Here is an 11,878-nt window from a genome sequence, read left to right as displayed (position 1 = left end):
GATAAAGGTGGAGCTGGGTCTGGATAAAGGTGGAGGTGGGCCTGGATAAAGGTGGAGGTGGGCCTGGATAAAGGTGGAGCTTGCTATCTTTGTTTTTATATGACTAAAACTTTTAAAGGTTAATAATAATAGAGCTGAAATACTGATTAATAACTGATTAATAAATTAGTTTTTTGCTTGAAGTAAATGTTTTATCACTTAATTTTATTCTCAGCGTTCACCAGAATGCTACATTTTAAAGCTCATATTTAACATAAAATTCTCCTGGTATGTGTGAGCACATGGCGTCACAAAATGTTATTTCAATAAAAGTTCAACATGGACCATTTTGTTACAATTTTGTTGGGGCGGTGGAGCATGAACATTTTTCTTCCTCCAAAGTGGGGCGTGACAGAGAAAGTTTGAACCACTGATTTAATGAATTGTTTACGTGCAGAGATCTGTGGTTTATTTTTGTGTTGTGTTTAAACCCCCGACAATCAATCTTCAGCTGTAGAGAATGAATATATGTGGATAATATAAATATATTATACTCGATAATGTGTAATAATACACTAGTATTATGCACTAATATAATAATATTATGTTGTATGAATATAATAATATTAAATTAGATGATATAATAATTATATATGAATTATATACATACAAATAAAGGGCTTCATATACATTTATGAATGAAACGGGTTTAATATTCACAATATAACTTCTATATGAAGTCTTTTCTTTATAAATAATAACATTATTATTGTGTTTAAATGACAATTGTCATAAAGTCATGATGTTACACACTCCGGTACAGTAGGTGGCGGTATGCACCTTAAACGTTGGTTTGTAGTCCGCCAATAAACCGCCACGTTAGTCCCCGCCCTTCAGATAAACTGCTAAAAGGAAGTTAAAGTGTCAGATGAACACAGCCCGCTGCTCCACTACGAGGTAAACTTTTCATAGCTTCTCAGCTAACGCGAGCTAAGTGACAGTTTGAACATGTTGGGACCTTTTTGGGGAGTTTGTTGCCGCGCAATGTAAACGGTTCATATCGGTATTACTCTCTTAGCCGCGCGCGAACGTAACATTACGGTAACTAACACTGCGCTCAACTCAGCAGACACTTACATGTTAGTGCGCCTCTATGCTGAGAATCACGGTAAACGCAGCTCCAAAACATCTGGTTGAAAAAAATATATAAATTAATAAAGTTAATGAAAGGTTAATTTAACTTTACAGATGAACTGCTTCTCGCCTGTAAAGTAGAGATAATGCGGAAGCAGCAGGGGCGTTTTCAGCCTTCAGAGAATAAACAGGAAGTCAAAGAAACACTCACTTCCTGTTAGATCTGTAGGCTACTTGTAGTTCACAGACTTCATTTGGATTCATTCATTCATGTGTGTTTGTAAATATATATTTATGTGGAAACTTGCGTTCTATCTGTGAAACACTTTGATGCTCGTTTTGATGTTTTCTATAAATAAGCTTTATTATTATCAACAACACAAGATTATGTTTTTAGATTAAACTTTTGTTGCACAACATGAGACTAATAGCAACAATCGAGCGTTAAAAACTACAATTACACAGAAAAATAGGATTTTCTACAAAACCTGGTGAGTGTTGTCAAATCTAAGAGCCAATCAGCTCTTTGATCAGGAGACAGCCAGGTGTTCCTTTATGAGTTGATGATGAATGTTTGTGATAAACTGAAGGATGAAGTGTTTCTTTATGTGTTGATGATGTTCAGAAACAGAGAGAGACATTTAAAGACATTATCTGCTCAACACCAGCGTCCATTAAACCAGTAACACTTCTTTAATGCTCCTTTTGTATTTCTTCTTATCTGTTTACAGAAATTCTCTCGTCAACGGAGTTTAAAAGTTTTGCCAGAAATCTCCCATAAAGTTCAGCAGCAGAAAACACGTTCTCTGGCGGCCATATTACTTTGCACCCACGGGCGACATGTGTCATAACAACCCGTCATCAGAACTTTAGTGGCAAACGGTTTGATGATGTCAGCAAATCTGGAGAGCTTTTGTCAGCTTTACTACAGAGACTGCTCACAGAAGTGACCACAGACGATGCTTCCACAACGGTAATAAACCTTTATGTAGTGACACGGTAGAGGTCTGTGATTTGATTTTGTTCTAATTATTTAAGATATTGTCTCTCATATTTGGGGAATGATTCATATTTTTAACATTTAAAAAGTGACTTCAAACACCTCATGATGAATATAAAATGTGTTATAAAGAATGTGTTGGTCTCCACTGAGACAGGAAGAAGGCTCATGACCCCGAGGAGGAGCAGCCGTCCCACTGTGCTTTGTGTCGGGACGTCCTGAAGGATCCAGTCTCTACCAGCTGTGGACACTGGTTCTGCAGACGGTGCATCACCTCGTACTGGAACCAGTCTGCTCCATCGGGGGACTCCTCCTGTCCCCAGTGTGGAGAAAGATCTAGACTGCAGACAGCCATTGGGACCAGCACTGTGCAAAGTAAGATGTCTCTCTGCTGCATGGAGACACCAAGAAATGATTCATAGATGTGGCTTCAACCATTTTTATTAATACATGTATTAGTTTATGGCCCTCATGGGATTACAAGACACCACGATTTTACATACATGAGGGGCAAGTAGGTAAACAGGTAGATAGGTACACTAACAGGTAGATAAACAGGTAGATAGGTAGGTAGACCAGCAGTTAGATAAACAGACAGGAAGGTAGGTAGAGAGGCCATTTAACAGACAGCCACAGATACCTGATTTTCTGTCCTTGTTTTGTCCGAGCATTTGATTGTCTCACATTTCTCCTTGTCGTTCAGGAGATAGTGGTCTACAGGAGGTTTTAGATGAACACAAGATCAGTCTGAGGAGGAGCTGTGAACATGTGACTGAAGGAACTGATAAAACAGGAAGTGGAACCCCCCTTAACAGGATCTACACTGAGCTCTACATCACAGAGGGACAGAGTGAAGAGGTGAACACCCAACATGAGGTGAGGCAGCTTGAGTCAGCTTCCAAGAAGAAGAGCCTCCATGACACTCCGATCAAGTGCCACGACATCTTTAAAGCCTCACCTGACAAACAGAGACCCATCAGAGTCGTTCTGACGAACGGCGTCGCCGGCGTTGGAAAAACCTTCTTGGTGCAGAAGTTCACTCTGGACTGGGCCGAGGGTTCGGAAAACCAAGATGTCAGTCTGGTGGTTCTGCTTTCGTTCAGGGAGCTGAACTTGATCAAAGATGAGCAGTACAGTCTTCTCGAGCTGCTCCATGTTTTCCATCCAACATTACAGAAGATCACAGCAGAGAAGCTCTCGGTCTGTAAAGTTCTGTTCATCTTTGATGGTCTGGATGAAACCAGACTTTCATTGGATTTCATCAACAAAGAGGTCGTGTCTGATGTCACTCAGAAGGCATCGGTCAACGTGCTGCTGATGAACCTCATCGAGGGGAAGCTGCTTCCCTCGGCTCTCGTCTGGATAACTTCCAGACCTGCAGCAGCCAATCAGATCCCTCCTTCACGTGTTGACAGGGTAACAGAAGTACGAGGCTTCACCGACCCCCAGAAGGACGAGTACTTCAGGAAGAGGTTCAGTGATGAAGAGCTGTCCAGCAGAATCATCTCACACATCAAGACATCCAGGAGCCTCCACATCATGTGTCTAATCCCAGTCTTCTGCTGGATCACTGCTACAGTTCTGGACCACATGTGGATTACAGACCAGAGAGGAGAGCTGCCCAAGACCCTGACTGACATGTACTCACACTTCCTGCTGGTCCAGACAAAGAGGAAGAAGCAGAAGTACCATGAGGGACATGAGACGAGTCCTCAGGAGCTGACGGCGGCTGACAGGGAAGTTCTTCTGAAGCTGGGGAGGCTGGCGTTTGAACATCTGGAGAAAGGAAACATCATGTTCTACCAAGAAGACCTGGAGCAGTGTGGTCTTGATGTCACGGAGGCCTCGGTGTTCTCAGGAGTTTGTACAGAGATCTTCAAAAGAGAGAGCGTGATCTTCGGGAAAACTGTCTACTGCTTTGTTCATCTGAGTGTTCAAGAGTTTCTGGCTGCAGTCTACATGTTCCACTGTTTCACAAACAGGAAGACAGAGGTACTGAAGGACTTCTTTTCATCCCTGGATAAGGAGGAGGAGGAGAAGGAGAAGAAGGAGGAGGAGGAGGAGGATGAGGATGATGATGATGATGACAGTCTTCATACTGATTCATTGAGGGATGATTACACATCTCTGGATGTCTTCCTGAGGAGAGCCATGGAGAAATCCCTCAGAAGTAAAAATGGCCACCTGGACCTCTTTGTCCGCTTCCTTCATGGCCTCTCTCTGGAGTCCAACCAGAGACTCTTAGGAGGCCTGCTGGGTCGGACGGACAACAGTCCAGAAATCATCCAGAGAGCCATCAACAACCTGAAGGAGATGCACAGTTATAAGATCTCTCCTGACAGAAGCATCAACATCTTCCACTGTCTGACAGAGATGAACGACCACTCGGTGCATCAGGAGATCCAAGAGTTCCTGAAGTCGGTGAACCGATTGGAGAAGAAACTCTCAGAGATCCACTGCTCAGCTCTGGCCTACATGCTGCAGATGTCAGAGGAGGTTCTGGATGAGTTGGACCTGAGGAAGTACAACACCTCAAAAGAGGGTCAACGGAGACTCATTCCAGCTGTGAGGAACTGCAGGAAAGCTGTGTAAGTACAGATGTGATTAACTTAATAAATCAGTTTAGATAAGTAGTTTAAATCTTCAAATATACAAACTATCACACCAATGCACACTTGAAACACACTTGAAAAGATGAAGGTGACTGCAAATGACAAGATAATACAAAATGTAAACCGTACTTCTTTTTTTCAAAATGAACCAAAAAACTGGCAATGAGGAAGATCTTGGATACATAATGAGATTAAATATGACACCATTTTTAAATCATAACCTCTAAACCAAAAATAAATCTATTACACTATTACTAAGCTTTTTTACAAGATATTTAGTCAGTGCTGATCTAGACCCCTTCTCCCAGATATGGCGGGAAACCAAACGCCGTTGTGTTCATAACATCATCCGGCGGTGCTCGGTGAACGTATTCACTGTATCTAGCAAGACACATGTTGCCTGGTTTACTACAGCTGTGTGAACTCAAAATAAACAGATTTAACTGAAATTCATTCGCAATCACCAGATAACAACGATGCCAAAATAACAACATAATGATTAGGGGTGGGAATCACCAGAGGTCCCGCGATACGATATTATCACGATACTGCAATATGCTGAGTATTGCGATAACATACAGGACTGTCTCAGAAAATTAGAATATTGTGATAAAGTTCTTTATTTTGTGTAATGCAATTAAAAGAACAAAAATGTCATGCATTCTGGATTCATTACAAATCAACTGAAATATTGCAAGCCTTTTATTCTTTTAATATTGCTGATTATGGCTTACAGCTTAAGAAAACTCAAATATCCTATCTCTAAATATTAGAATATCATGAAAAAGTATACTAGTAGGGTATTCAACTAATCACTTGAATCGTCTAATTAACTCGAAACACCTGCAAGGGTTTCCTGAGCCTTGAAAAACACTCAGCTTGGTTCAGTAAACTAAATCACACGTATGGGGATTATCACAATATTCTAATTTTCTGAGACAGTCCTGTATATTGCGATTTTTTACTTTTTTCAACCACAAATGATGTCCCCAAAGGAAAACTTTGTCAACATGTTTTATCGAATAAGATAACGTTTTCAGTCTGTTCATCTCACTTCAATCATTTTTATTGCAGCAAAATGGGATTGTCAAGCAGACAGACTGACCAACACTGTCATAAAATCCTGTCATAAATGTTGCACCTGACAAACTGAACTGTTTGTATTACAGTCTACATAGTCCAACTTAACTGAATGCAAACATGTCTATAACTTATATAAGTACGATATAAGAGTTATATAACTCAGTATAACTTGCGATGCGTGGACGTCGAGGGCAGAGAGACGGTTATGCGCTGCACTCTCCCCATGAGCCTGGCTGCTGTTGGCAGATTTAACGCACGTTGTGAGGCCAGATTGAGCGTGTGAGCGAAACACTTCACATGCAGGAATCCCGCTAACTGAACGGCAACGCCCACGTTAGAAGCGTTGTCGGTTACAACCACCAGGTCTTTGTCGGCAATCCCCCATTCTTGTGCTGCATTCAGCAGGTCTGTCATGTTTGCCCCGGTGTGACTTACGTCTCCTGCTCTAGTTTGGAGAACGTGAGACAGCAGTCGCCAGTCCTCTGTGAGATATTGTGCTGTTATAGTCACAGAGGAATCCACTGCGCTTGACGTCAACGCATCGCAAGTTAATGCAACTCTTTCTGCTGTACTCAAAGATTCCTCCACTTTAAGCTGCACTTCTCTGTAGAGCTTGGGCACGGCTGTGTCTGTGAAAAAACGCCGCGACGGAGTCATATCCATGTGTCCTATTCATGTCCTTCTTCCCTTCCTTGTTAACAAATCCAAAATAAGTCCAGACGTCTGATTGTAACGCGGACGGCGCATTTCTGATTTCTTTCTCCGATTGATGTCTCTATCTTTGTTTTGACCATCTTCCTACCAATCACACTGACCCGGGAGCTCTGCTGACCTCACCAGAAAACAACTCAGCACCATCTAGTGGACTGAAAAAGCAATTGATTTTATTTTTCTAGTACCAAAAAGTGTATAGTTTATATAATAAAAGATCGATGCTTGGCTTCCGTGTATCGATACAATATCGTGATACTATGCTGTATCGATTATTTCCCCACCCCTAATAATGATGTTGATTTGTAAAAAGTCTGAATTCATGCCTTGTTCGGTCTGGCAGCATTACGACAGGAAAACAACTTTTTAAATGCTTGTTTTCTGAATGGAGTTCAGTTTGATTCGTGCTAGGCTATGCTAACATTATAGCAGCAGCTATAGTCTGTGGATTATACACATACATTAATATATTTATACACATTTCTGTCTGCTTTGAGATAATGCAGAGCAGAGGTCCCCAACCTTTTTTGCGCGACGGACCGGTTTCATGTCAGACAATATTTTCACGGACCGGCATTCAAGGTGTGGCGGATAAACACGACGAAATAAAATGATACGACCGGCATGAAAACAAATATAAAATGCATAAATAAATACAACTCACAATAACGCTGAATCAGTGGGAGTGGTTGGGGACCACTGATGTAGAGCTCTTGGTGACGACTCTTTTCCTCCAATTTTTGTAATTAGTTGTAATATTAAAAATCTAATATGGGAAATTATTTTGTCATTGTCATCAAATGCATAAAGTAAATATAAAGTGTCCTCTTTCATCATTACATCTAACAAATATTTGTGCCATGACAGACTTAATGACTGTGGACTTTCGGAGACTCACTATGAAGTCATTGCCTCAGCTCTGAAGTCCAACCCGTCACATCTGAGAGAGCTGGACCTGAGTAAAAACACCCTGAAGGATTCAAGAGTGGAGCTGCTGTGTGCTGGACTGGAGAGTCCACACTGTAGACTGAAGACACTGAGGTCAGTTCACTGACTGTACATGGTCTCGTTGTTTTTGTATATCTTCAAATCCTTGACTGAGGTTTCCCCAAGGAGCAACCTCTAGTTCCTAAATGTGAAGCCAAAGCTTCATGTGTTAAAGCTGCATTCTCTCTAATGTCCACCAGGGGGCGACTCCTCTGGTTGTATAGAAGTCTATGTGAAAATGACTCTACTTCTCTCTTGATTTATTACCTCAGTAAACATTGTAAACATGAGTTTATGGTCTCAATCTCTAGTTTCAAGTCCTCTTCAATACAGCATGATGTTCATTTAGTAAATGATGGTCCATTTAGAGTCAAATAGACCAGTGTTTTTCAACCTTTTCTGAGCCGCGGCACATTTTTTACATTAAAAACCAGAAAAGTTACAAAGTGACACCTTTCAGCATAATACAGCATATATGCCATGGTGTCAAACTCAATCACAGAGAGGGCCAACATTTAAAATTGGGACTTCGTTGAGGGCCAAATAGGGTCAACATTTAATAAACAGGATATAATGGTTATTGGACAAAGTGAAAAAATAAATAGGCTACATTATTGTATGCATATGGCATCTTCTATGGCATCTAAGTGCATCCACACATTCAGAGCGTTTGAGCAGCATGTAGGCTGAGTTGAGGCATCGTTTCAGGGGTTTGAATCTTGGAAACTGTGCAGCGCCCACAGAGTCACACTTTGCCTTCAGTGTGTTGTTACACTGGAGGTCTATCAGCTCCATTCTATTGTGCACAGGTGCTCTTAACACGTCAACTGCAGCTATGGAAGCCCATTCCTGCCAGCAAAAAAAAAAAAAAAGATTACAAAAAAAAATAAAAAAATGAACACACCCCAAAAAGATTTCACATTTTTGGGGGCAGGCAAAAAAAACTGATTATTATTATTTTTACTGTTTTTCTGCCAGCAAAACCCCCCCCAAAAAACAAAACATGTTTCCAGTTGCTGTTTATTGAAGGTCGCAACCTCAGCCACATTGGTTTTATTCTTTATATTCCAGAGCTGCTTCTTGCTTAAAATTATATTCAAGGGTGTGTTTGCTCAGTACAATCCATGTGAAACATCAAGCAATTGAAGTATTTCATCTGTTGTAAAGCCACGTTTAGAAGTCTTCAATGTACTCACAATCCATCAGTGGCGGGCCGTGGATTTGATACCTGGGCCTTCAGTGTTGTTCTACACTTCTAATAACCTCATTATGACGTCACAGCTACGGGTTATTATTTGTTTTGTGTAAAAGCCGCATATTCAATTTCATTGAACAGTAGAGGTAAACAAACGAAGTTCACTTACCAAATGCTGTCTATCTTCCTTTCTTTGTTGACAAAGAGTTTAATCCCAGTACATCAGTTCCAGTAAGAAGTCCTTCTCCATTCATCGAGCCTCCACAGTTGTATTTCGCCGGGGTCGTCGGCAGCGGGGTGGTCGTCTTCGGCCGTGGACCGGCGAAGGGCGGGCCGCGTTTGTGGAGCTGTTTCCCTGCGAACGTGGTCGTTGAGTTGTAGATCCACTCGAGTCTCTCCAAAAGTACCGACGCTCAGTTAAAATGAAACACATTCACAGCCATAACATGTGCAACGCTTCTCCGACGCTGCATACAAATCATTTTCCTGGCTGGTCAGGGCTGCTAGCTGTGGGGTCATTTCTTACTGTCCAGTTTGTTCAGAAATGTCCTTCTTGAGAAAAGCGTTCCCAGTAACTCCGCCACTAAATCCGTTTCTCCTCCTTCCGCCATTTCATATTAAAAAAACAAAGCTAGGTGAAATGTCTTTGAAATATTTCCACTTGAACTCTGTCTGCTACAACCAAAGCTCTGCTAGCAAGCATTATGTTTCGCGGGCACATAGTCACGTGTCCGCCCACTGACCAATCACAGCACACTATGCACCTTGCGGCAGAGAGGCATCTGGACTCTGAGCTGACGTAACTAGGCCTGCAAACCGCTCTGGTGCGTCCATGAATCCCAAACTAAAGATCTGATTGGTTGAATCAACAATATCGTCCCCATTCAACTTAAACTGCACATGGATTCACTGGTGAGTCTGCAGGCTGGGGCCTCTCTTCTACCTAGAGACACAGAGGTGAACTCTGATTGGATAAAAGCTCTACTTAAAACAAGCTGCACTGAAGCAGAGCAACTGAGGAACACAGTAGCTGTGCAATGAGAAAATAAGATAATGGGAACAATATTTTTATAAATTATAATACAGAAAAAATATTAAGTTATAAAATAGCTATAACTTTGGGATTCTGTTTAGGCCAGCAGAGAAGGCTTTGCAGGCCCTGACGGCCCACCACTGTTATCTACAGTCTGTGGGGTTCACATTTTTGGTTCATAGATTTTTCTGAGCACAAAGAAATGTGTCTGTTGTTCCAAATGGCTGAACAAAACAACAAGTAGAGGCAGTGAATGTCCACAGACTCACGTTTATTTTCATTTTTATGAAGCTATTTGATGCTTAAACTGAAGCTGCTTTGATGTTATGACTCCACTATTCCTAAAATACATAACTTTTGTTCACATATTGTCCTAAAATTTCCTCCTGACACATTTGGTATCTTTGTTAACTTTGTGTTCTTGAGTGGAATCTTCAATGAGTTTCTGTGTTTTTATGTCTTTGTGTTGGGCTGACATGAGTGTAGATGGAGCTGGCAGAGTTCAAGTGAAGTCACTTGGTCTTTATTGAAGCAGCAGCACATTGTCATTAGTATTAATGAGAGCTCTTATTCACTTCTTGTGCCTCACAGTTTTTAACCTGCATTCAGCTCATATGTTTGGAGTTTCCATTTTCTAAACGTCTCCGTTCTAAACGCCTGACACTGAATGAACATTGTCCTCTAAACTTACATCATTTATCCTTCATTCAGACTGAAGGACTGCAGGTTGTCAGAGGTCAGCTGCTCTTCTCTGGCCTCAGCTCTGAAGTCCAACTCGTCACCTCTGAGAGAGCTGGACCTGAGAGGAAACATCCTGAAGGATTCAGGAGTGAAGCTGCTGTGTGACCTTCTGGAGAGTCCAGACTGCAGACTGGAGACTCTGAGGTCAGTCCAACATTCTTTCCTCCTGTGCAGACATAAAGCTGATATTATACTGATCTTAAAGGACCTTAAAGCCTCAGCGGTAGTAAAAGTTCATTAACTGTGGCAGAGAAACGTTGAGCTATAGATTTAAATAAAACATATTTATTCATTTATTGCCTAACATTTGCTCCATCCCACATGGATTACAAGACAACACTTTTTTCCAGACATCTTCTGGTCTTGAAAATACAAAACATGTAGAAGAAAATAAAAACTAAAACTTGGTAAAGAGCTTTTGTTTTCCTCTTCTTCAGACTTTCTGCAGATACCTGGCTAAGTTATATGTTCCACTTTTAAACAGCCATCTCAGTCTTTGTGCATCATCCATATTTATAAAATCTATGTTTGACTTACCAAACAAAGCATCGCAGTGTTCACGGTGAAAAAGGAGAGTAGAAAACACAATGGAACTCGTTGTTTATATCGTTTAGAGCAGTGATTCTCAACTGGTGGGTCGCGACCCAAAAGTGGGTCACGGACCTTTGACTGGGGAAAAATCCCCAAAATCCTGTGCTTTTATTTTGAAGGGGATTTTTTATGCAGGAGTTATTCACACTCCTTAACAGTATTTGGTGTTAATGCCTTGTAATGCTAATATACACCCGCCATTTCACAGTATAGAAGAACACCCACAACGTTTGTTTTCATCCTAAATGAGCGAAACGCAAGTACGATACCGACTACCTGAGGTATGGATTTTCTTACATAGAGGACAAAAACCTCAGTGTGTTTTGTGCAGCGAGGTTCTGGCACAAGAAAGCATGAAGCTGTTTTACTCGTTTACGTGAAACATGTGGGACGGGGACTTACAGGAACAATTTCTCTGCACAAGAGAGCTCCTACACTACGACTGCAGAGGACATTTTCAGCTCAGGTTCAAACTGCTCCATCTTTACATTAAATACATCTGAGAAGTTGAACATTCGGGTCGCGGCTTGTCATTAAGGGGTGATGGTGGGTCCCACAGCCAGACCAGTTTAGAACCACTGGGAGAAGAATGCCAGCACTAATTCTGAAGGTTTCTGCTTTTAGGGGAGTGTTTGGCTTGTGCTCTCGGTCGCAGTTTTCAACAGTTTTCAACAGCCCTCGTCCCACAGCAGTCTTCTGCAGACCAGTGTTATTGGGAACTTCATTTTACGAGACAGTGTCGTGCTGGTGTGTCCAACATGCTAAAGAGCTGGTAGTCTGTTGCATTGGTTCCCAACTCAATTCAGCCTGAC

The 11,878-nt window shown here is 41.5% G+C and overlaps 1 protein-coding gene across 1 annotated transcript in view; it reads left to right on the top strand.

The window, feature by feature from the left end:
* The first annotated feature begins 889 nt into the window (after positions 1–889).
* LOC306700482 (uncharacterized protein) overlaps positions 890–11,878 on the top strand; it is a 133,556-nt gene continuing 122,567 nt past the window's right edge. The window contains exons 1-5 of the mRNA XM_079165508.1: positions 890–936; positions 1,845–2,086; positions 2,271–2,488; positions 2,817–4,701; positions 7,387–7,560. Coding sequence (XP_079021634.1) covers positions 2,073–2,086; positions 2,271–2,488; positions 2,817–4,701; positions 7,387–7,560 — 2,291 coding nt within the window. The 5' untranslated portion in view covers positions 890–936; positions 1,845–2,072. The remainder of the gene's footprint in view (positions 937–1,844; positions 2,087–2,270; positions 2,489–2,816; positions 4,702–7,386; positions 7,561–11,878) is intronic.

This window comes from Pholis gunnellus (genome assembly GCF_910591455.1).
Source record: "Pholis gunnellus genome assembly, chromosome: 8".
In the NCBI taxonomy this organism is placed as follows: domain Eukaryota; kingdom Metazoa; phylum Chordata; class Actinopteri; order Perciformes; family Pholidae; genus Pholis; species Pholis gunnellus.
The sequence above is the reverse complement of the archived record's forward strand: the minus strand, read 5'-3'. Positions and strand labels throughout refer to the sequence as shown.